The 26,838-nt window shown below is 30.1% G+C and overlaps 2 protein-coding genes across 10 annotated transcripts in view; one reads left to right on the forward strand and one right to left on the reverse strand.

Annotated features, from left to right (window-relative positions):
* The window catches only part of LOC106677142 (anoctamin-7), a 384,257-nt gene extending 367,519 nt beyond the window's left edge, over positions 1 to 16,738 (forward strand). For 4 of the 8 annotated variants that reach the window (XM_067051976.1, XM_014414867.2, XM_067051978.1 and 1 more), the window contains 13 exons: positions 198 to 334; positions 403 to 571; positions 659 to 821; positions 3,209 to 3,466; positions 5,146 to 5,366; positions 5,442 to 5,637; positions 5,715 to 5,881; positions 5,963 to 6,091; positions 8,683 to 8,773; positions 8,848 to 9,053; positions 9,128 to 9,352; positions 11,323 to 11,454; positions 14,032 to 16,737. In XM_067051976.1, coding sequence (XP_066908077.1) covers positions 198 to 334; positions 403 to 571; positions 659 to 821; positions 3,209 to 3,466; positions 5,146 to 5,366; positions 5,442 to 5,637; positions 5,715 to 5,881; positions 5,963 to 6,091; positions 8,683 to 8,773; positions 8,848 to 9,053; positions 9,128 to 9,352; positions 11,323 to 11,454; positions 14,032 to 14,196 — 2,259 coding nt within the window. In that variant the 3' untranslated portion in view covers positions 14,197 to 16,737. Of the gene's footprint in view, positions 1 to 197; positions 335 to 402; positions 572 to 658; positions 822 to 3,208; positions 3,467 to 5,145; positions 5,367 to 5,441; positions 5,638 to 5,714; positions 5,882 to 5,962; positions 6,092 to 8,682; positions 8,774 to 8,847; positions 9,054 to 9,127; positions 9,353 to 11,322; positions 11,455 to 14,031 lie in introns of all 8 variants that reach the window. The other 4 variants (XM_067051982.1, XM_067051980.1, XM_067051981.1 and 1 more) reach the window with 2 other exon arrangements.
* Positions 16,739 to 22,895: 6,157 nt separating this feature from the next.
* Positions 22,896 to 26,838, reverse strand: part of LOC106677135 (uncharacterized) — a 167,332-nt gene continuing 163,389 nt past the window's right edge. For both annotated transcript variants that reach the window (XM_067051965.1, XM_067051964.1), the window contains one exon: positions 22,896 to 23,621. In XM_067051965.1, the coding sequence (XP_066908066.1) occupies positions 23,085 to 23,621 (537 nt within the window). In that variant the 3' untranslated portion in view covers positions 22,896 to 23,084. The remainder of the gene's footprint in view (positions 23,622 to 26,838) is intronic.

Raw genomic sequence — 26,838 nt, forward strand, 5'->3', positions numbered from 1 at the left:
ACTTAAAATGAAATAAAACATTAGTTTTGATATTAAATGTTTTTACACAGACAGTAAATTTGGGATTAAGACTTAATAAAATTATACATATATGATTAGATTCATCAATTAAGAGGTGAGACAAGGAACTATACATATTTTACATTATGTGTGTAGTATAACTTTTTAATAATATTAATATGATTTTTTTGAAATAGGCCCATCCAAACCCTTCCGTCAATTGGTCAGAGATGGCTTTGAATGCTTTGAGACTGCCTAATATTATGTACCAAGATGTCCCTTGCAAGCCCTTAGATTTCTACACATGCCCTTTTCGTAAATCTAAGATTGACAGGTGATAAAAATTCCTCTTAAAATTTTGAGCGTATTCAATTTATTTTATGAAAATAATTTGTTTTGTAGATTTTTAGGAAGTGAAAATCAGGAAACATTTTTCTCTAACACACAAAGGAGTCGAATAGTTTACGAAATATTATCAACAGCCATGTTTGGTAAGAAGAAAAAAGGCGAAGTTGGAATTGATCGATTAGTCGATGAGGGGATCTTTTCTTCGGCATTCCCTCTTCATGATGTATGTTTTGTAGGAGACTGACATATTTACAATATTTTTTAAATTAATTTAATATTTTATTATTGTGAAAATTATATCAAATTCTAGGGCCCATATGAGGTGAAGAAGAATTTAAAATCTTCTCCAATGAATCCACGACAAGTACTGTACGAATATTGGGCACGCTGGGGTTGCTGGTACAAATATCAGCCATTGGACCATATTAGAGAATACTTTGGAGAAAAGATAGCAATTTACTTTGCATGGTTAGGTGAGAAAATTGGTGAATTAAATGTTCTTTTCTAATTTTCTAAGTTTTCAATCAATTTTCTTATAGAAAGTAATAAAAGAGTAAAGTCACTCAGTCACAGGCACTGAGCTTCTAACTGCACTGCCCTCCTAGACAACACCCATCCATTAAAATGTGGGTACCTGAACATAATCCTGACGTAATCACCTCCTTGCACAATCATCTATAAACAGTACTTCGTTACCAAGTACTGATCACACCCTTCATTAGTTGTAGTTGTGGTAATTTGAAGAAAGTTATAATTATTATAGTCCTGATTAAGGAATGTAAAAATTGGAAGAACAATGATTGAACGTGTTAGTAATAAAAGGAAGATGTTCTGGAAAAAAAATTCAAATTATCATAAAACTATTTAATTTGATACAATGTTTCGTACCCCTTTTCAGGGCTTTATTAGGGCTAAAAAAAGATACAAACACTTAAATGAGGTAAAAAAGTATGCAAATAGATAACAAAAATAAAATTTAACTAAGGTGGGGCAATTATTATTTTAATTACAGTAAAATGTAAAATTAAATTTTGCAGAACTCTGTATAAAAGCTTTGAGTTATTCTTATATAATTTTATGTTTCATTGTAAATCTTTTTTATTTGCTTAGTTAAAGTTTATTTTTGTTATCTATTTACTTAATCGTTTACCTCATTTAAGAGTTTGTATCTTTTTTAGCCCTGATGAAACCTTGGCTTAAATTAAATGGTTTTAAGACTATTTGAGTTTTTTTCTTTGACCACACCCAGACCATCTTCCTTTTGTTTTAATATAAAAATTAGTTGTCATCATTATATTATTATTTCTTTGCTTCAAGTTAGTATAAAGTTACTTCTTGCAGAGTCTTGACCAGGTGTCTGGTTCTTTGGCAAACTCTCTGCCTATAGTTCAATCTATACCTTACTGCTCAAAAGCCTCTCGGACACTATTTTCCCCTAGATATTATGGTGATTCTTTTGTAATCTTTCCTAAGAAAGTCTCCAAACCACCTTAGCCTTTTTCCTTTAGAATGGTCTCAGCTGGTTTAACTTCAAGGCTAGTCCATTTGGTAGTCTGAATTGTATCTTATCGGACTTTTCTTTCCACTATTCAATCCATGGATTAGGTGATTCAAGATGAAAATTCATAATCGGAGGAGTATGAGAAGATATGCATCTGTGAATTCTAACACAGAGAATCTTGTGAGCTGTAAATATCTAACTTGAACAGTCTCAATTATAGTTTAACTATCCTTGCTGCTAAGTATAAGTCTACTATTAAGAGGAACAGTCTTAAACTACAAAATTATTGGTGTATGGTGTGGTTTCCGGTCCTTGTCACATTTTTGGTTTTGTTATTGAGACTTATTATGGCAAAAGTCCTCTCTGACAGTGCCCACTATTAGTCTGTATTTTTTACTCTGTCAAAAACCTTTTAGAGGTCCCCAATGAGTTAGAGCTAAGACATGCAAAATCTGCTTCCTGCTTCGCGCCTAGGGTTAAAATGAAACACCTTCGGCTGAGGAAGCAACATAACCATTGCAATTATTACCACAGTCAAAATACCATAACTGCTCAAGTTGCTGCATACAGACACCCCTTGGTACACTATTGTCGACTGAAAGACACTCTGCCGAATTTTACCTTCCTCAGCTGAAGGTGTTTCATTTTGACCCAAGGCGAGAAGCACTGAGGCTCCTTTCCTGGCAGGGCAGCCTTTTATATCACTTCTTTTTGTGGCTAAAAACTTTTGGCTGCTCTATTTTTGTGTCTGGGAGCAAAATTTTTACAACCTGTAGAAGAAAATACTATGGGTGGATTCCACAGAGCAGTCGAATGGATGATGGGTGGTGAGTCAGAAGGGCTCTATTCTGAGGAAGTTCTTCCCCATGTATAATTAGTAAGCATTAAAAATAAATCATTTATTTTTTACACTAGTGGTATGCGCAAGCCAAGTGCACTACCCCACCCCATTTGACTAATACTTCTTGAAGTTTTAATTGAATTAGATCCGAAAGAACTTTATTAGAAAGTTCCTATGTTAGGTCAGCTTTAACCTCGGTTTCCTTGATTCTAATATTTGTTTCTAGAGTGTTAGAGTTATAAAGAAACATAAATTATTTTGAGACTTAAATTGGATAAAATTTATTTGTTTACATAATTATAACCAGTCTCAAGAAAGTATAAAAGATTATATAAAAAATTCTAATTGGAAGTTTTCTTCACCTCAGCATTTTAAAAAATTAATATAATCAACTTCCTTGAAAAGAAAATTCAGATTATGTTTTATTTATTTATTTTTTTATTGTATAAACTTTTATGATATTTTAGTAAATGAAGAATTATATGTAATATTGGTTATGCTGAATTGACATTTTTCAGGATTTTATACTGGCTGGCTTCTTCCTGCTGCAATTGTTGGTCTGCTGGTATTTTTATATGGAGTTTTTACAATGAGATATAACCAACTAGCTGTTGAAGTTTGTGACAATCCTGGAGCTTTTAATATGTGTCCCCTCTGTGATGAGAATATTGGTTGCAATTACTGGGATTTAGGCGATATATGTGGTTATGCAAAATTGGCGTATCTTTTTGATCATCCTGGCACTGTATTTTATGCAGTATTTGTTTCTTTTTGGGGTAAGTAGATATACTGAAATATTAACAATAATAATGATAATAAATACTTTTATTTTAAAAAAATACAAATTCAGTATCAGAAAAATACTTCATCATTGAACTATCCATTTGATAATAAAAATACATTAAAACATATAAAAAACAGAAATATCAGCAGTTTGGTACTAAAAGGTGCAGTGAACCATAATGACTTGTTTTGACCAGGAATATTTAAAAATATATGTAAGTAAAACTCTATAGTTACATATTATGGAAGAACATAACATAGTCGTCTATTTACGTAGAGACGTAATTAGTAATTATCAAAGATATATCTCTATATATCTTTGATAATTTTTCTGTAAATACCAACTTTCTTCCTTATATAAAAAAATCTAAAAAACCATTTATAATTTTTATTATTACAAGTAAAAACAACTATAGCCAATGTTTTTTTGACATAAAATTTTTCAGTATAAAAACACAGATATATTGATGATCAATGTCACTTAATCTAAATTCTTATTTTACCTTTACCTTATCAGGTTATTATGTTTACCTTATCAGGTTATTATGTTTACCATATCAGGTTATTATGATTAACTTATCAGGTTATTATGTTTACCTTATCAGGTTATTATGTTTACAGGTACTCCTATTTATACCACTTTTATTATTTTATGTCGTCAATTTTACTCAAAATTTAAGTTTTGACTTTAAAAAAATCTTAAATAAAATAGTTTTATAGCAGAATTCACAACAACCAACTTAAAATATTCAAATCAATAAATTTATGTTGATGAAATAGAGGTATAAGAACTTAGCTAATCAAATATTGTAGTGCAGAAGTTTTGAACTTTTAAAATGAATTAAAAAAAAAAAAATCCAAACTTTACTGAACTAACTACAAAACTAGGATTATAAATATTATTTCTATTTATTAACAAATATTTGTTTTTTGGGGTTTAATGTCTATTTTTTATACTTTTGTATAATGGTCATATATGTTATGACTGTTTTTTACTTTGTTCTCTTATTAAAAGTAATTATTTTGCTATTTAGGTGTTAATAATTTATTGATGGAATAACATTATTCTGTTTTTATGCTAACTTCAAGTCTTTGAAATTAAAAAAAAATCTATTGTCATGTACAATTCTCTTTAAAAATAAAAATAAAACAATATAACAATATTTTTAATAATTTGTTTATTGTTTGCATTATAAGTAAATGATTATAAACTGAATAGGATGATGTCATATGCATATGATAACCTCACTACTGACTTTTATACCATAATTTATGTTTTTGTCTATTTACAATCCGAATGAAAATATCTATTTTGATCAATTTGTGCCTCAAAAATTAGTACAGATCCTAAACATCACTTTAAAATGAATTATCACCAAATTTTTAAACCATATATCTCTCAGATTATGTATTCAAGTCAAAAATTACTAAATATTTGATTGCATTATGTAATTCATCATTATTAATTCTGTTTGATTTTTTGTAGATCACTTATGTTATATATCACATTTTGGCTTCACTCCATATTTTTTAGACCTAAATTAGATATTTTACTTATAATTTGTATCTATTTGAAATTGTTACTTATAGTACCAGTAAATCTGACTATGGATATTAAATAAATTAACTGTATTTTCTGTTTTATTTATCATAAACAATGATACTGTTTTAGCGGTGACATTTCTTGAATACTGGAAAAGAAAATCTGCCTCATTAGCTCACCATTGGGACTGTATGGGATTTCAAGATGAGATTGAGAGACCTAGACCTGAGTTCGCTGCTCGGGCTCCATTTCTCGAACGAAACCCTGTTACAGGAATCCAAGAGCCATCATTTCCAAGATCTCTGAGGAATAAGAGAATTGCTGCAGGTCTTGGAATTGTCTTCCTTATGGTATGTTTATAATGTAATATTTTAAATAATGTTGAATGGCATATCGAGTAAAACAAGGAAATGTAATACTTTCAGATATCTCTCGTTATAATATTTATTGTGGCTGTGATAATATACAGAGTACTCGTTTCTATTCCTCTTTTCCAAAATGCTACATTTAGGTCACAAGCACAAGCAATTGCTAATATGTCAGGTGCAGTTGTTAATCTTTTTTTAATTATGGCTATGAGCAGAATATATGAAAAATTAGCCTACAGGCTAACTTCATGGGGTAAGCAATGAATAAGTATTTAAAGGGCATCTTTGTTACAAAAGGATTCTCAATTAATCGATAACTTTATATTACAGAAATGCACAGAACTCAAACTGAATTTGATGATAATTTGACTTTCAAAGTTTTTATCTTCCAGTTTGTGAATTATTATTCTTCCATATTCTATATTGCTTTCTTCAAGGGTAGATTTGTTGGATACCCAGGAAACTACACATTGATTATAAACTTGAGAAATGAGGACGTAAGTTATGAACCAGCATGTTGGGTACAATTTTTAAGGTTATAGTAGCTGAAACTTATAGCTAATTTTTTTTTCTTTCAGTGCAGTGCTGGAGGATGTTTGATTGAATTAGCACAACAACTAGCTGTCATTATGATAGGAAAACAAATAATTAATAATGCTCAAGAAATAATTGTGCCCAAACTGAAAGCATGGTGGCATAACAAACAGGTTCAAATAAAATTTATATATTGCTGTATTAATTAAAATCTTTATTATAATACTCAAGAGAAAAATTGATTTTTTTTTTCTAACCTCCTAAAAAAAGAAATAAGAACAAACAAATTAGAATATGTACAAATGAAAACATATTTACATATGTTGGCAAATTAAAACATCTTGTTTTGCCAGTACAGGATTTTAAGATAAGTGCCGGGTCCGCTGAAAGTGGTGTCTTTGATGATGGCATGTGTTTGCCTGAAGCTTACTAGGAATAGGGAGGGGCTATTCCTGCTGGTCATCATTTTTCAAGAAAAATAGATATTTTAAAATTTTGGTTAAATCAGAATCAGAAACTGTTATGGCTGAGAGAGTTAAGGCATCACCTTAGTATCTCATGTCAGAATTGGCTCCGCTCAATGGGACTAAATGGTCTCTATGGACATGGTTTTTAATACACATCTTTTCATAAATCAATTTTTTAAAATTTTTCTTACTGAATTGAATTATAAACTATGTTTGACCGTAAGTAAAATATAAAAGAAGCTATAGTTTTTTTTCTTTAGTTTTTATATTCATATCTTTACCTATCCAAATTTTGAATCCATACTAATAAAAAAAAATTAATAAGCTTAAAACAAAAATGTCCTGGAAGTGCATGCATATATTTTTAATAGGTGTATATTTATATATAACCCTCTCCTCAACTTTTGAAGATACTTAAGCAATGAAGCGTAATAATTTTAGTTAATGTCCATCATATCAGTTTCATAAGAAAACATTTTTGATTAAAATATAGGATATTACTATTTATTATCATGATATTTTTTGCCCAGATTCCATGACTTTCTAATTTACAAAGTGGCTGTGTATTAAAAAATATTATGCGTATATATTTAAATAATAATTAGTAATTTTCATATTAACACAATAAACTACTATAAGTAAAAATAAAAATGAATATTATATTTTTTACAAATGCTTGAATATTCATAGAAACAATTATAGTTAAATAAAATATTATTATCAGAAAATATAATGGAAAGAAAATATATTTATTGTTCTTAAATTATTATAGTATTAACAAAGTTATATAGTAATAAATATTAATAAATAAGTAATAATTAATTAATAATGAAGTTATGTGACCACCAATCTGGAGATATGTAAAAGTAGGTTTTACTAGAAGAAATATACAATAATTACATACAGTATGTTTTTTACTTTATTAATTTTTGTAAGACATATAGTTAAGATACTTTAGATCCTTAACCCAATGACAGGTGTGAGTATCATTTTGATACGTGTGAAACAGCCTCTGGCAGGTGGTTTGTTTTCTCTGTAGACACTTGTTTGTATCAAATTGATGTTTGCGCTCATTATTGTGGTTTTTACGCTAGTTTAAGATTAAAACTTTTTTTGACCAAGCCTTGTATCTATTTGTAAACACCATTGGCATCAAATTGATGTTAGCACCCCTCTGTGTAAGTGACTATTGGTTTTTCCGTTTAATTCAGTTTTCGATACCTAGGGAGAAGAAAATTTATAATTTGACCAATCCAGACGATTACAAGTCTTGAATACTCATTTACTGTGATGAATTGCTCCAGATTCCTCTGATAATGAGGATAATTACACTGGTGAGAGCGAAAAAATAGAAGAATGGGAAGGATATTCTGAAACTGAGTTAAGTGGAGAATCTTGTGAGAAAGAAGAGGCTAATAACGATGAAATTTTTACATTGTTCATGAGAAAAAAAAAGAGAGAAGGTGACTAATGAAACTGAAAAAATAAGACAAATGAAAGTGGAATAAAAATCCAATGAATACTAGAAAACGACAAGGGAAACACAACATTTTGATGCACCTTCCTGGTACCATTGGGCCCGTCAAAAATATTTCTGGTATATTAGATTGTGGAGCTGCTTGATGAGTTGTGGCTGCCAGTTTACTGATTTAGAATGGCTATGAATGTTAAAAGGTTTTCATTTCTCTGTAGATCCCTAAGATTTGATGACATCAGTACACGCCCAGATCGGGTGATATATGATCATTTAGCTCCGATCAGAAAAAATTTGAGAAGCTCATTGTGAACTTTTAAAATTATAATTTTCATTTAAATAAGTTATTAGTTTCTATTTCTTAGGGCTACTAGCTAATTGCTCTAATCATTTTCAAAGATATTTTCTGGGATACATTATTTTTTAAAAAGCTTCTCAAAAAATGATTTTGTATATTTTTCTCTTCTTTTAGTTCAATAAAAAAATTCTTTTTTGTTGAAATAAGAGTTGTCTTTAATAGCCCTTACACATGCACTTGATATTGATCATTAAAGTACAAAAAAATTGTGAGTTTCTAATGGCTGTATCATTTTGATACTTTCACCCTAAAGTGTGACTTTTGGAAACACGCCTGTCGCAAGGTCAATAAATAAAGCAATTATACAAGATCTTCCAAGGTCTGAGCAAAAATTGAAAGAGGGTAATAAAGTTTCTCATGCCGTTTTCCATCTGTAACTGAGAAAATTACCTCATTCCTTTTTGTTATTGCTGTTGCTTCTTAATGCTTTTCTAGATTGAAATAAACATTAATTTTATTTTTCAGGTAAAATTGCCTAAAAAACGAAGGACCCGATGGGAAGAAGATTATGGGCTAGTTGATTATGAGGGACTTTTTGAGGAATATCTAGAAATGGGTAATGTCACGTCCAATGAAAATAATGAATTAAAATATCGCAGAAAACTAATTTTACACCTTTATATTCTAAAGTTTTGCAGTTTGGTTTCATCACAATATTTGTGGCTGCATTTCCTCTCGCTCCTCTGTTTGCTCTACTTAACAATTGGGTAGAAATAAGACTAGATGCTCAGAAATTTGTTTGTGAAACTCGCAGGATTGTAGCAGAGAGAGCAGAAAACATTGGAATATGGTTCAAAATCCTTAATATGCTTGCCCACCTTGCTGTTATAAGCAATGTATGTGTTAAACTTTTTAAAAACATTAATTTTTATCTGATAATACATTTTAAGATTTTTTTTTTTGTAATTAGGGTTTCTTAATTGCATTTACATCTGAATTTCTACCAAAATTGTTATATCAATATGAATATAATTGGAATTTAGAAGGATACATTAATTTTACATTGGCCTATTCTCCAAATGGAACTCTACGGAAGCAATGTCGTTATAGAGGATTGCGGGATGAACATGGAAATCACACCCCATTTTTCTGGAGGCTTCTAGCGATACAATTTGCTTTTGTGATAATATTTGAGGTAATTATTACTATATTGTAATATCTTTTTTTATGAGTTAATATTTATTTTTACATATAAATGGTTTTTAATATATTTTTATTTTATATATCATTTCAGTATTGTTTATTTGTTGTATTAAATCAGAAAATCTTGCTAACGAATTTTGTTCAGTCAAATATGGAGTAGTAAAGATCATGATTCAAAACAAAGAAGATGGCAGCGCGTGTCCTCCTGAAGTCCGTTGAATCGAGGCCATGATGAGCAGATTCAAACATTTTAAACTTTATTTATCTTCCCATCATGATTGAAATTACAATACATTTAAGAAAAAATAGAAGTCAAGAATAAGTATTAAAGAAACGTGATCATTCGTTCTTTTGGTGGGAGAGGGATGAGAGCTCCTGGATGCAGGAGGGCCTGAACATCCTTGCTCTCTCTCTCTCTCTCTCTCTCTCTCTCTCTCTCTCTCTCTCTCTCTCTCTCTCTCTCTCTCCTCCCCTCTCTCCCTCTCTCTCCCTCTCCCTCTCTGGTAGACATCTTGAAAAAGAAGACATCTAAAATGATCCAAAAAGTTTAAATAACTCTTTGTTTTGGATCACCAGTAAATGAGATGAGTGAAAACTTCTAGAGGTCAAATGCTTTGTTAGCAGTCAGTGTTTGTTTGCAAAAAGATTGTTTACAGCAAGTGTTAGTTTGTTGAAAAATAAGACAAAGAAACTTCAATCATCAAAAGAAGATTCTGTAATTGGTTAGTTTTGTTCCTAACTAGAATTTAATACATTTGTACAATAGCTATTAATCTAGTTTAAGTGTTATTAGTAGAAAAGTGTCTGGTTTGATTGCCTAGAAACCCGACCTGAGATTTATAGTCTATAATATTATATATAATTAAAAATAAAAATTCTCATATTTATTTAATATTTAATCTTTTTATTTGACTTTGTCATCTTCAAAACTATACTTTAGATAAGAGAATAAGGTAAAACATATAAAATTCCTTTTATTTTATTTTAAATAATTTTTTTAATATTACAATATATAATCCAAATTTTTGTTTGTGACAGATTTGTTTAGTAGTTATAAAAAAAATCCATTTGTTCTCAACAATTTTTTATTATCTTAACACTCCAACGTTTCAGCCATTTTCAAGAATCTTATTACACTATCACATACAAAACATTGGCAATCAACAAAATTGCAGGCCATTTAGCCTTTGTCAAATTATTTATCATTAGTCAATTTTCTTAAAATTTATTAAATTATGAAAACATTATGCACTTAATAAATTATATTCTTTCAGATTTGACTCTGAGAAGATGGTCAGTAAAGATACACAAATTAGTAAAACTTATTTACTTGTGCCGACGTTTCGTAATTCTAAAATGTTTATATCTTGTTCTTTCATTTGGCCCTGATGAACCCCTGCAAAGTGGGGTGAAAAATTAGTTAACTATAAATAGTTTTCTTTTACTATTTTGATATCTCTATTCACCGCCACCTAGACTATCTTCCTCCAATTCATCATTTATATTTTCTTCCACACCTCTCTTTAGGTTTATTACTTTATTTACACAAGCACTGTCTGATTTTTAATAATTTTTTGTTTTTCATTTTTTTTGTATAATTTTTTACCTCTACAATATTATATTTTATCTTCTATTAATATCAACTATCTACTTAATATATTGTTATCTATATTTCCAAGTTTGTTTGTTATTATTTTACTTTTCTATAAATTAAGGTTGTTATCTTGTTTTTTGTTTTTTTCAGTCTTGGTGAATGCCTGAAAATCAGGTTGAAACATCAGCATAAATAAATAAGTTTTACTTATTTGTATATCTTTACAGACCACACCCCCAACCATCTTCTCCTCATATCTATGGTCAACTATTAAATACCTCAATTTAACTCATAATATTTTTAAAATATGAGAATATTTTGTGTCACTTTTTACATACAAAATTTATGTTTGCTATTATTTTTTCCAGCATGTAGTGTTCGGAGTTTGTCGCCTTATCGACATATTGGTCCCAGATATACCAGAAAGTTTAGAACTGAAAATTAAAAGGGAAAGGTATCTTGCCAAACAAGCTTTGCAAGATTCTGACACTATTATGAAAGTACGTCTTTATTTAGTTTCTTTATTGATATCCTATATATATATGAGAATACTTTATTTATTCATCTATGCTGCCTAAATACATTAGGTTGCTATCTCACACAGCATACTTATCAGTCCGTAATCGGACATATTTACATTACACATACATGGTATAATCAGAAAAAAAAAAATCTCATTGATTCATTAGAATTTCTTGGCCTAGTGAAAATTTGTTTATAAACAGAACGTTCCAGTTCTTTCTGTAATTTTTATTAATATCTGTCTTTCTCTAAGTCAGATTAACATTTTATAATTCATATTTCCAAAATGATAGTATCAACAACTTGCATTATTCTTAAGAAAAGTAGGAGGTAAGAAAGTTAGAGGGAATGCTTATATGAATAATATGAATTATGAAGGTTTACTCTTTTTGTTTCTGTTCTTTAACAAATGAAGGTCTAACAAGTTTTCCATTGAAATAAAAAAATCATTAAAACCACAGCCATTGTTGATAAAATGATGTGTCCAAACTTTATATCTGGGCATCTAGTTCATAAATCTATTTAAAATCCATGATAACTTAAAATAACTAAACAGATATAAAATTGAGATAACTGGGCCATTAATCTAACAGATCAATTTTTTTTCTTATTATAATAAGAATAAATAAAAGAAATTTTCATCATAATAAGAGTAATTGTATCTCAGTATATTAATCAATGATGTCTTACTTCAAGATTATTCAGTATTCTTAAATAATAATAGTTCTTTTAATCTTTATCATTATTTATAATGGTCAAGATTTTTCTTTGAGTTTCAAGAACTTAAGTCATTCATTCTATTTAAGACTGCATTAAATTTTTTTCCCCTTCTGTCTTTTAAAGTGTGAAATAAAATTACATTTTTTATAGTATACAAGTTGCTCTACAGCAAACTGAATATACCAATTGTTATTTTATGTTATATAACTGTAATAAATAAAATTGTCAAAACATTTTATTTGTGTCCACCCAATCAACAGGTTATAGGCCCAGGTAGTTTGCTAAATTAAAATTTGTAGTTAGACAGTAAAAATAGTTCAGTAGTGTTAATTCGAGTTCAAATACTTCGTAAAGTAAAATAATTTAAGTTCATTAGCATTGAAAGCAGTAGCATTGTAAAATGGATCTCAAGAGCTTCAACGAATTTAATCAAATTGAGCCATCGAGCCACCTGAGAACTTCTAAGTATAGAAATTCATGGTAAATATCTTCTTTTAAGCAAATCAGTTGTTTGAGATTATTTCTAAAGATTTTGAGCCTCCCAGAGACAAGAAAAGTAAAGACTGTAGTTGATTATAATCACAGAAAGCCATAGAACATTAACTCATATTTTGACTTGTACACTGCTACAAGTCAGATATATTCCAAATTATGTGAAATATATCAAAGAGATGTTTCTCAATAAAAGTTTCGTCTTCTGCAAGAATTTTTTTATTTTAAATTTAAGCGAGGGATAAACTTGGCTAGCCACATAAGCTCAATTAAAAATTTGGCATTTAGATTGAAGTCATTAGGCAATGATATATCAGATGATATGATCATTTCCAAAATATTGACAACACTCCCAGAAAAGTATAAATTTTTTTGAGTGTGTGGGAAAGCCTTGGCTCTGATAGGAAAACGCTTTCTAATTTAATGACTAGAAAAGACACTCGTCAAATTCAACTGAGGAAACAGACATTCCTGTTGTTAAAAAATTAAAATTTATTAATTATATGGATAATTTGAACAAATTAAATGTACCATTAATAAAAAAGAAAAAAAAAAAACAGTGAATTATGTTTTGTTGAAGAGGAAGACAAAGTATCCCAGAAATTTCCAAGAAGTGAATAAATTTATGTATTCAGAACATTGTATTTATTCTAAAAATTTTGACCTTAAGGCAATAATAATATTTTTTTATATTTATAAAAAGTTTAGGTCATATTGTTCTAATCAAATTTATTGTTCAAATAAATTTAATACAAATTAAATTACTTTTTTTCTAATATAAGTTAAAAAGAAAATCTCTAGATACATGATTTAAGTGTTCAACTAATCTATAAGTTTTTAACAGTTGTCACAAATTCAGTAATTTTGTCTTCTTTGACTGAATTTATTATTTTTTCAACAAAATTATCACAGTACAACCAACACTGCGTTAATTTTTTTTCCATTTCAGTAATAAGTTTGTTTAGCTTTCTGTTAGCTTAGCAAGCTTAGTAAACTTTTTTTTATTTTTATACATTAAATTGTATTATAACTATGTGAATACATGTGCCCTTATAAATTACATCTAGTGCAGATGTAAAAAAATGAGCAAGTTGAACCAATAACCACAAGTTCTTGAAAAATATTTTATTTTAGATGAGACTGTAAATATAAAATACATGATGACAATTATATTCATAAAACATGAAAATTATATTTTGAAACTGATTAGAAACCTTCAAACACTAGCAGCTAGCAGCTAACATGTTATAAATTAATGTGATGTATAAAAATGAATGAAAGTTTGCTCTTGCTAACTAAACTGTAATTATGAATCATGTTACTAAAAGAAAAGGTGTATATAGGTGGCTGCCGGAGTAGATGACTTTGGGGAAAGGTCTCGAAGGATGGTTCTGGATCTTACTGCAGAAATAAGCAATGAACTGCACCCACCAGATCCACCTCTGAAAAGATCCATTACTTTTAGCAGCATGCAGCAGCACTCAAGGGAAAGGCCTAACACTTCCTGACATTCAACCCTTTGAGCCTACACCAATGTACATATTTTCTCCCAAATTTTAAATACTTTTAAACGTGTAATTTATCATAACTTCTTTGAAAATCAATCTTTTGGTGTTCACTTATGTCGCTACATTTTCAATTATTAATTTTATCAATATGCTTACCAAGTGAATGTACATTAACCTATATTGAGCCTGTGAAGATTGTTTGATTTTTTTAGCAATCAGATGACTCAGTACCTGTATTTTTCTACTATTTTTATGATTATTTTTTTTGAAAATAAACATTTTTTGAATACTGAAATTTAATATTTTAAAGTGAATATGAATATGATTCCAGAAAGGAAATTGAAAATAATGATTTGGTTCAAGAGAATATATTTTACTCCTTTCTATTTTTCTTAAAAATAATTAATAATTTTCACATAAATTTACAGTACAGCAGACCCTGACTTATGGCTAGCCATGAAATAAAGTTTAATTCAAACATCTGTGGAGAGAAGAAGATTGATGAAAGGAACCAGAAAATGACGATAACTGCTAATGGAGTAAAAAATAATAATAATAAAACTGCATGCAGTTTTATGCTATGTAGAAATACATATCAAAGATCATCGGAGACTAGGAACAATAAGCCAATAAGAAAAGTAAGTCCAACAGAGTTTTTACACTAGCTAAAAATAATTCTTGGACTGGTTGGCAAAGAAGTAGAAATTAGTGGCTATATATGTATATAGCCTGGATATATATAACATCAGATATTTTCAAATTGATATTGATGCTGTGTGAGGAAAGATATGAAACAAAAGAAGATTAAGTGCTATGGGTTTCTTATAATTATTCATGGTGTCATGGCAAGTTATTATTAGGAACAATCCCCAGTTTTTTCTAACTAAATTAAATAAACTGTGGTTTAGCAACCTTTGCAATTATTCACAATAGATTCCCTTTAGCACTTTCTTTTATATTAGGGATGAAAACTAGCACTTCACTTGTCCCTGGCAACTCTATTTCCCCTTCCACAAATATTAAACTCTTAGTCTCCTCAATATGTCTCTCCAATGCTGGGACTTTACCTTCAGTGCCACATCTCCGCTACCTGCATCTGTTCTGAGGAACCTCTTTGGACAAAAGATATTTCTTTCTATACCTTTTCTGCCCTTCTGGTCCTTGGTCTCCCTATTCTTACTTCCACAGCCTTCTGAAACTATCATTTATTGTGCGATCCACTACACAACTGGATTGTTATAGGTTACCTTATCTAGCATATGATGTAGAAATTTATTTCATGGGTCCACCACAAATTCAAAAATAAAACTGACTGTGTGCATACAAATTTTTCTTTTTTCATATATAACTGAAACTTTCATCATTTATCTATCCATCTTTTCATTAATTTTCCCATTATAGCAGTTTTTTTTTTCAATGATGAAACTTAGTTCTTTCTAGTTGCTTTCCTAGTGAACACGGAGAAACAATAAAGCACATTTTTCTTCTCTCATGTGGCTCTCTCCGTATGATTACTGTTTACTAGGCCGTGTTCCATAATGAAGCTAATAGTATTATTTCTTTAATACAAGAATACAAATTACAAAATACAAGCAATAATAATTTTTGTTTCATAAAGGGGACAACTATTTGTGGTATTATTACAGTTAAAAAGTACAAGTCTGAGAAAATGTGCAGAGTACAAATTGAAGACTAATACCATACCTTTATACTTTATTATGAAATAAAATGAACATGGGATGGAATATTAAACTAGTCCCTTCAAAAGAATCCAGATTCCATTATAAAGAAGCCAGGTTTTGCTTTAAAAACTTCATTTGATATAATTTTTTATCGATATGTATTGCCTTCTTTGATATTTAACTAAGAAGTTTGATCAAAGTTTAATGGTACAATAATTTTTTTACACTAAATGTATTTACATCCAGGAACCAGGTAAAAAATTTCATTTTTCTAAGGTACGCTTATCTTATTTTAGACATATTGTATATATTTGTATATAATAGGCATAGATAAAATTATTAATTTTAATTTGTTACCATTTTTACAAAGCTTTATTTATGTAATTGTAAATTAAAAATTTCAATTAGTGTTTATAGCATTGATAGGGCAAGAAATAAAGTATTCAAAAACAATGGGAAATAAATATTTAGTGTAAAAAAAAAGAATATTTATAGAGTTTTTCATCAATATATTAATGACATTTTTGATCATTATAATTGTAATTAATTGTTATATTTTAACATATATATAACATTTTATATACATATGAGGAGTGTTTTTTTATCAAAAATCAATATATATATATTTTTGTAAAGTTATATTATTTAAAAATTATCATGGGAGCATACAGATAAGTAAAATTTATATTACAAATATTGATTCACAACTCCTATCTGATATGGAAAAATTAAAATTTTGAAATAATTTGATGTTTTTTTTTTTGAAGAATTTTAATTTGTCATAAAACCTTTACTTTCCAAAAGTGATATAATACTCCTCATATACTATGTTATTAACCTCTGATAAGCTTGTTGAATTTGAATATTAATGTTTAATTTTTATACTAAATGTTTTCTGAAAGAGATTGTAAATGTGGAAATAAAAAGAAATTATAAAAAAGTTGGTCGATGACTTTTTTTTTTCTTGATCCTGTAAAGCTGCAAATGTATTCTCTTAATGAGAGCATGCTTATTTTATGGCTTGGAAGTGGTATTTCAACTAATTCAACTAGCTGTGGATTGTATCGAGGCCTGTTAAAAATAAGATTTCTACCCAGATTTATTTAAGGAAGAAAGTAAAAAACAGTTTAAATTTATGTTTATTTAGACCTCATTTATCTAGGATTTGTATTCAGATTAATCTGGCTGATTTAGAAGGGAAGAAATAAAAGGTGGGAAATGACATGTAATTTTTAAATCATATAGCAATGAGATTTAGTATTAATGGCAACAAGAAAGAAAAAATATAATCAGGTTGATGCTTGAATTTAACAAAGCTATTTATGGGTCATTCTCTACCAGTGCTACATTTTCTACCATTTCATTCTGTTTCTTACCTTTTTAGTGATCCAATTTTATAAAAATCCCATCATAGAAATTACTAGTTTTTACAGTACATCAATATAAAAAATTTTGAGCCCAGGGTTGTCATGTCAAGTACAGAGCTGTGATGAAACAATGGAAAATCCATCATATCTTAATATACTAGCAGTCTTAAAATCTCCAAACAATGGAAAATCCATCATATCTTAATATACTAGCAGTCTTAAAATCTCCAAACAATGGAAAATCCATCATATCTTAATATACTAGCAGTCTTAAAATCTCCAAACAATGGAAAATCCATCATATCTTAATATACTAGCTGTCTTAAAATCTCCAAAATCACTAAACTATGATAAAAAGTTATAACTTTTTAAAAAGCCAATTGACTTCATAAGGAGAACAGTAAATTTTTCAGTGAAACTGAAATTTATTTATTGGTCTAACAAGATGACTAATTAGCTGCTGCTGATTTTAAAATGTAGATTGTCGACCTGTTGGTAGGTGATGCCTTAGCAACGGTTTAACAACCCTAGCAATGGTATCTCTTTTTTAATTATTACAATAAAAATATAAAACACATTATTCTTTATTCTTAATTATTCTTTTTAAATAAACAAAAATTCAACAAATTAATGAAAATAATACAAATAAAAAAACAATGTAATTGAATTAAATATTAATACTTATAATAAAGACTATTTACAACTTAATTATTAAACATGGCATTTACAGTAATATTTACAAAAAAATTTAGTATTATAGCTAAATTTATTTGAATTACCATGATTTTTGTTCTTTTCTTGTTCCTTTGCATACCTCAAACTATCTACTTTATTGCCGTATAACAAAAATAAGATGAATATAATTAATTATACTTTGAAATTACTTAAAATTCAATAATAAAGAATGAGAATAAAATTATTATCCGAAATGTTCTAAGCCATGAAAACGTTTGCACTTTAAAAAAGCTGAAAATAATCCAATTCAAAATGGAATTGAGTAAGTGTATTTTTGATAATTCCATTACTTCATAATAAGAATTGTATTTATATTTTATTGTCCTCCACAATATGGGGCAATTGAGAAAGAACATACCCATATATGAGTGTCAGTTTGAGTCTGCATAAGAGCATATGTAAATTAGGCTTTCCTCACAACCTACAAACTCCAGGGTTGTGATGATTTTCAACTTAAGGCCTCATGATTTGCAGTGTGATGGCTTAATGAGCCATAATGATTATTACTCCTAATGACACATAAGTTTGTTGTATAATCAGGTTTTATCCAACTCCCCAAGGTTAGACAAATCGGCCAGGGTTGTGAGGAAACAGATGGAAACGCTCACGATCCTAACAAGTAGTTCCTAACCAGGCGAAAACAAATGAGCTATCAAAATCTAGGTTGTTACAGGCGGACTCATTGGGAAAGTTGTAGTGTTTGAAACTAACCTAATTTTCTAGCATCCACTTTCACACGTTTTGAAACATTCCAGAGTTGTGATATTGAAAATATGAGAGAGACATGTATTTATGAGGAAAACAAACTTTGAGAATTTTTTATTACCTGTTACTGTAAAACATCTATTCCAAATGAGTAAGTTTGTAGTACTGTCCTTCCCCTAAATTAAGATTTTTTTTCATATCCATATATTAATAGTAAAGATGTACAATCAGTCAGGAACATAAATCGTACCTTGTCGAGAAAATGACCCTTATTTAGTAACTTATTGATCTACACAAATATTATATTTGACAGTCACAGTATGGTAATAAATAAATAAATGTATATATTTTGTAATTAAAGATATCTGAATCTGAAAATTAGTAACAAATCAGTCTCAGTATAAAAAGTATACAGCATAAAACTTTGCAAAATATTCAAAATGAAGTAAAGGCTTTATCAGATATATATATTTTTTTATTCTTTGTTCTACAAAACTTTAAAACAATGCTAGAAGTAAAAATGGGATAATTGTTTACTCTTTGACTCTATGTATCTTTTAATCAAAGTAATTTTTTCTTACCTCCTGGAACAAAGAAATAGGCATTTACAAATATATATATATATATATATACATATACTGGCTATTTCATTATCTTGTTTTGCCGGGATGGCATTATAAGAATGGGTGCCGGGTCCACTGAAGGCGATGTCAACAGTGATTGCATATGTTTGCCTGGATGCTCATTAGGAATAGGGAGGGGCTATTCCTGTTGGTGGTGTTGAATTGATGACTTCAGGCTGCAGAGGCAGAAGTCCCTCCCAAGGCGAGGATGTCGACCAGAGGGACAATGCTTTGCCACCTCCCAGGTCTTGGTGGAGGGGTGATCTCATGGAATAGAGGGTTGGCACAGGCTTTAGCCCATCAAAGAATTTGATGTGCCTACGGCCTATGAATTCCAGCACTGATGGGAGTTGGAGCTCCTCACATATTACTCTGTTCCTGGCCCACTGGAGTGAAGTTCCTCTGACTATTCGCCTCAGGAGGGAGTTCTGGAAACTCTGCAGTTTGAAGAGCGTATCTTGTAGAGGTGTCGCATGAGTGGTGCACTATGGAGCAGCGTCGGACGTATGATGGCCTTGTATATCTTGAGTTTCAGGTGTAGTGCGATCTGTTGTGAAGTAAGCAAGTGGTAGAACCTAAGCCTATGCGACTTCTGCCGGGCCAGCTTTAGTCTCGCCTTGGAGAAGGTGAGGTCCCAGTCGAGAGTCACGCCCAGGTAGAGGATGTTGTTGGAGATGTTCCGACCCTCCCTCCCTTAGCCTGCTCTTCTTGCCCTTCTGGAATGACATTATGATGGCATCCGTCTTAGCTGGGTTAACTCTGATGCCATCCTTCTTGAGAGCAGCTACGATGGTGGCAGAGGCGGCTTGTGCGTGGCGGAGGGCTAGTTCAGATCTCATGCTGGAGGCATAAACTCCAATGTCGTCGGCATAGGCTGCTATCATTGCGTTTCGATGTTTGATGGTGACAGGTACCATGAAAACGACAAACAGCAGAGGTCCCAGCACTGATCCTTGAGGTACTCCACTGGTGGTGGGGACTGGAGGGAACAAATCTCCACCAACCCTTACTATGAATGATCGTTCACTAAGGTAGTTCCTGACCAGTTGGCATAGGATGGCGGGAAACCTGAACTCCAGTCAGCGGAGTAGCAGCGGGTGGGACACGCTCTGGAAGGCATGGCACAGTCCAATGAGATGAAGGCAGTTGCATTGTTGTTTTTCATCGGCTCTATGGTGTGAGTCCATAGGGCAGCACTCTGCAGTCAATGACCATGTGCATGCTTCTGGATAAGAGGAGGTCAAGCGTTGACGTGAACGAAGGACGGGCTGCATGCCTGTATATATGTAAACCTGGGTGAAAGAGAGCCAGTCTGGTTCTGGGGATATAGGTACCTAGAGGATTGTTGCTGCTACATAGCCAGGCGGTGTGCCGGGCATTGAGATCACCCAGCACAACATGCCGGCTAGTTGCCTGGACCTGCTGAAGCAGCAGCTTCACTGATGTGAGACCAGCCCTAGGCCTCCTATAGACGCAGGTAAAGGTATAGCGGTGTTTAAACCGTACGTCAACCGAGACCAGGTGGGTACCCTCTGTTGTCGAGGGCTTTCTGTAAAGTGGACATCAGGCTGGAGAACCGTCTAAGACATAGACAATCCCGACTAATTAAATCTTCAAATCCAATATGTAGTATCTTTGATAATAACTGACTGGTTTTGACAGTTATTTTTTGTTTTCTGAAGAATTTAATTACCTTTTAAATACTTATTATAAAATAAAATTTATACTTTTTGAGTCATGCGTAAATAAAGCTCTCTTTTCTTCATTGATTTGTTCATACTTTTATTATTGTTTCGAATAGTTAAAAGTGTCTAAGAAGACTTTAACTTTTCATGGGGCTTTGATTGGGGGCGAAACTTTAAAAAAATATGTACTTTCACTTACTTTTACATGACACACAAAAAGGTGATTATTGTGATCGGAAGAAATTCAAATATGAGTTTTCATGGAAAACTCACCTTTTTTTTTTTAGGCTTTAAGATAATGATTCAATAAATCTAAATGATTTTCATATTTATTCATAAATGGCCATGATAAAGGCAAATTAAATTTTTAATCTGCCACCATTTTAAAATAAAAAGTTGGTGGGAGGAATAATATATGAATAGTTTTAAAGATTCTCCATAGCACAGAAACAAATTTACTTTTCTGCTACTAATTTTGAAAAAATATAAATACAAAAACAAAGTTCATTTATAATTATAAAATAAAAATTCAATGTGTGAACTTGAGATTAATCAAAACTAAAAATCAGTTTAGCCTTTTCACAGGAAAAACTGTTATGCACCAACAGAGGACAGACTAATATATTTGTAATCAAAAGACATTATTGCAAGAATGAAATGTGTGGGCCAGAGTATGAGCTACTGGAAGAAAATATGGAATTATTTATAATGGAAAAGAGGTACAAAAAATATTTAGAAAGTAATTAGAACACTTTAAATATTTAGAACTGCCTGAGCAGAGCTACAGAGAAGTTTGGGCTGGTACCATTAGGAGTTAACTTAACAAAATAGGGTTTCAATAAAAAAAATGAACAGACATTCAAAAAACTAGTTCAGTTCAGAAGGTTGGAACTGGTATAAAATTGGTTGGTTTTCCCACAGAACATGTGGACTAAAACTGTGTTTTCTGATGTAAAAAGGTTTTGTTTGGATGACCCTGACAATGAATATTCCTTTTTGACATGCATAAATAATTGTCCTAAACATCAAAATCAAGGTGGGGTGTGATCATTTGGGGAGCGATAACTGTACCTGGAAGTTATCTATAGTTATGAGACCACCAGGGGATGAAGAGTGAGTTTTATGTAAAACTTATTCAAGAAAACACAAAACAACCATGGCTCAAATGAGTTTTTCCAAGTGAAGATTATTATTTTTTACATGATAACGCACCTTGGCATGTGTCTCGACATACTAAAGCTGGTTTTAAATGAAAATTAACCTATTGAAAATGTATCCTGTAATGGTCAAGAGCAGAATGCCAAGTGCTGCCATGCAACTTATCACGTGCCACGCACGGGCAGGGTAAATCCTTCGAACAGTTTTGTCTACCAAAGATATTTAAGACTATGGTTAGATTCTTTGCATCCTCAGTTTTCTAAGATTATTTTAACTGAAGAAAGAAATGTGGTTTAGTTTTGAATTCAGTTTGTCGTGTAATTACAATCACGGTACATATAAAACATGTTTTTTTACATTGTTTATTACATACCTAAGTATTTCCGAAGATGAAAACACTAGGCAAAAACATAATTAAATCAAGTAAAAAATGAAAAACCTGATTTACTTAAAATCTGTGTTTATCAATGAACAAAAGATTGCTGATAGTGGTAGACAAAAAATAAGAATACCATTAGCTACTAATTTTTTAACTTTTGTGAAGCTCCTTGTTTAAATAATATAATTTAGGAAGTTTGCACTTTTATTTGAAAATCATTACTTATTTAATTACATTTTAAGTATATTACAAAAAGAAACAATATGACGTAATGATATAAGGACAAATTGAAATTGACTGGTTGTTTTTTTGGTGATTTAAAAACATATTGGGATTCTTTTCTTGCTGTTTTGAATAAATATCATTTAGTAATGGATAAAACAGAATTAACTAATATTCAAACATTTTTAAAATTATTGTCCCATGTTTTTATCTCTCATTTAACTAATCCTCCTTAAGAAACTATTTACCAAGGTCCAAAACTAACAACTAGTATTAATTAATTTTCTGCCTTGATTTAAGAAAATATTGTTTAAAATATTAAACAAGTGTTTTTATTTTTTCTTAGTTACTTTGCCTATTATTAACCATTCGGCTACCATTGTTAGCTTTCCTAACGTCAGTTGTACTTTCTGCACATAAAATGTGGCGGAGGGTTCTTCTAGTTTAATTTTTGAATGTTTCCAGTTCATATCGCTCGTTCTACTTCTGCTTGCACGTTCACGGTCTTTCTTATGTGGAGCTTCATTTACTTTCTGAATTCGGGAACTCATTGAGCGGGTAGTTCTTACCGCAGAGCTGTTACCCCTGACTGACATCACAGGATAAAAAACAATTTTAATTACTCCTTTTTTGAATGGTGGAACAATAATGAGAGGAGGTTCTACAGTAATTGGACTCGGTTGGTTGCTTTCATAAAAATATTTCTCTATATCTATCATTATACTTTGATCCAGAGAAGATTCTTTATAGATATTTTTCGCAGGTGAATACTTGTTAAGGAATACTTTAAATACATCTGAACTAGTAGTTTCCAATTGAAAGCATTTTGTAATTTCAAATCGTAATTCAACGTCGCACTTATTTGTGATCTGAAACAAAAGGACAGAAATATCAATATGATTTGTAGATTAGAAACAACAATCAGTTATATTTTGAAAATTGAAGATGGCCACTATTCTATTTAATATGAGATTGGTCACACTTTGATATTTTTTTATTCCAGTATCAGGTATCATTAGGTGTCCTAATAACTGAGGATGGTAGTGCGTTCCAAGTATTTTTATAAAAGTTAAATTTTAGAGACATTTTTTTATATAATTATTTATTGAACCAAAAACATATATTTTATTAAATAGTATGTGCTGAAATGGATATAGTATAAATTTTTATCATTCTTAAATGTTTATGACAATGAAAAATTTAAAAAAAAAATTGTAGAGACCCAACTGTTTGTATCAATAAGGGAATGAAGCTACAATTATGGTGAGTGGTAAACATGATGATGATATGAAGGTTTCATATCTTAAGTGGCAAGGCAAAATTGGTCAGATGGGCTGTCAAAAGTGAGTTTTTGGAGTGAGTTTTTTGGCTAAGGTTGTAATGAGTTTATAATATATATTTTATTTTCAATTGAACGGTTTTCTGCAAAAATCTTCAAGTTTTCCTTCTAAAAAATACAAATACTTCATTATGCAAAAAAAAAAAAAAATTGTTTTAAATCAATTTCCCCAATTGTTACCGCATGTTATGACAGTGTTTTTACTAAAAATATAACTTTCAAAATACACAATGTACGTTTGTTTTTTTGCCAAAACATATATGTTACAGGAAAACAAATTATTGCAAAAAAAAAAAAAACTGCTATTAAAATATTTCAATTGAAATAGTTAAATTAATTTTTGATAAAGAAAATTAGCAATAATAATTTTAAAAACAACGATATAGGTATTCTCATCTTTTGGGTAACACTAAAACTAAAGGGTTCCCTACACGTTTACTAGACAATGGCAAATCGTGAAGTGTCGGTTTTTTGGCACAAATCAAAGGACGTTTGTGCTATATTAACACGTTTGTTTTCAGTTTGCTTTGTTTCAGAACTGCCAAAAGAGGAATGCCTGTTCTCTACGTGTTTTAATTTATTACAGAATTTCCCCAACCTTTAAATCCAATAATTAACTCAGGTTTAAGATTGCATATTTTAAAATTCTATCGATTAGTTGTAAAAACATTTTTTCGAATCTTGTCAAATTTATCAGTTTATTTCTGATTTAACATAGTACAAATATATTTATGAGGACATTAAATGTTTAGGTAATTAAATAAAAAAGTTTCTGATAAAAATTCATGAACGAAGGTTGAATTTATTATAGGTTATGTTGTACTATTTATATTAATTTTTATCATCTACAGCTTACATTGCTGATATTTACGTTTCCTTTTTATTTCGGTTATGTTTAACTTGTTCCTTATTACAACGAAAACAGAGTAAATCTAATGCAATAGCACAAAAATTCAAATTACAAAAAAAAGCTTGTAGACGTTTGTTGCTTCCTTTTTTCACCAAGTAATTATGCAAGTCTACAAGTGCTTGGATTTGTGGCAAGTGCAAAGGTGTAGATCCGGCATAATGATTGCGGCTGAAAATCTGTGGAACAAAACGGAATTTTTCTTTTTGTTTGCTTCGAAATAATAGTGTGAGTCCGAAATCCACAAAGATGAAGCTACCACATTCGATTATACGATCAGCTGGAGCAGAGAACCTTATAACCCGAGAACCAGAGAACCCGCGGCAGATAGAGACTGGCTCATACTTAGCCACGCTGTTCCTACTCATAGTACAAGAGCCGGGAAGAAAAAAAGGCAGTTATCTCAACCCAATTTTTTATTACTTCAATGAAAACTGTGTATAATTACTAGACAAAATAGATGAGTCTGCCAAATAAACGTAGGGGGAATAAAAAATGGAGGATTTCTAAAAACGTTAAAAATAATTAATTTTTCATTCGGAGCTCTATATCTTTAAAACCACCAACAACAATAGAAAATCTAAGAGAACATCATTTAAAGTAGAGAAAACCCTAATAGAGCTATTTAGGTTCAATAGTTCTCGAGATATAGCTTTTTAAAAAGTAACATTTCATATAAATGTTGTACAGAACGTACTGAAAGATCAGAAGTTAGTGAATTAATTTTGAAAAATCTATATCTCAAAAATCATTTTGATTTTTGATACAGATTTATATCAGCATTCAAATTAAAGCTAGTTTAATGGGCTATAAATTAGTTTATGACATTTTTCTTCGTAGGAGTAAAGTTTTCATGATATTTGCTAAAATAAATTGATTTACAGTTGTTCAGAAAAAAATTTATTTGCCAAGTTTATATTCATATGCGGCTGTTTTAAAACGTTAAAAAAATTATTTTTTCATTCGGAGCTTTATATCTTTTAAACTAAAAACAACACTAGAAAACCTGAAACAACATTATTTAAAGTAGAGTAAGTTTGCTAAAATATTAGCCCTAATAGAACTATTTTCGTTCTATAGTTCTGGAGACGTAACTTTTTCAAAAGCAACATTTCATAAAAAATTATTAAAATATCACTAGTTAGTGAATTTGTTTTGAGAGATCTATATCTCAAATACCACTTGACGTACAGATGTCTATTAGAACTGGAATTAAAACTAGTTAAATTTACTATAAAATAGTTTATGACGTTTATCTTCGTAGGAGTAGTAGTTTTAATGACATTTGACAAAATAAATTCACAAAATGTTAATTTCTAGTTGTTTGGATAAAATGATTAATTTTTGAAAATATTTATCTCTCGAACTATAAGACTCACATATGTCTGCTAGCACTAAAATAAAGGTAATTTAACTTACTATAAAGTAGTTTATGTCAAATATCTTCGTAAGGGTAGTAGTTTTTATGATATTCGCAAATCAATATAAATTTTGCACATGACAATTTGTTCGAAGAAGTATAAATTAAGTTATTTTAGCAAATATAATGAAAACTACTACTCCTACGAGGATAAACGTAATAAACTACTTTATAGTTCATTAAAAAAACTTTAATTTCAGTGCTAATAGACATTTGTACATCAAATGGTTTTTGAGATATAGATTTCTCAAAATAAAATCACTAGCTACTGATCATTCAATACATTTTTTTTTATGAAAATTTCCTTTTTTGTAAAACTATATCTCGAGAATTATTGAATGTAAATATCTCTATTAGGACTTATATTTTAGGAAATTTACTCTACTTTAAATGATGTTCTCTTAGGTTTTCTAGTGTTGT

Source organism: Halyomorpha halys, unplaced genomic scaffold (assembly GCF_000696795.3).
Source record: "Halyomorpha halys isolate HHAL.00 unplaced genomic scaffold, Hhal_1.1 Scaffold88.1, whole genome shotgun sequence".
Taxonomy (NCBI): domain Eukaryota; kingdom Metazoa; phylum Arthropoda; class Insecta; order Hemiptera; family Pentatomidae; genus Halyomorpha; species Halyomorpha halys.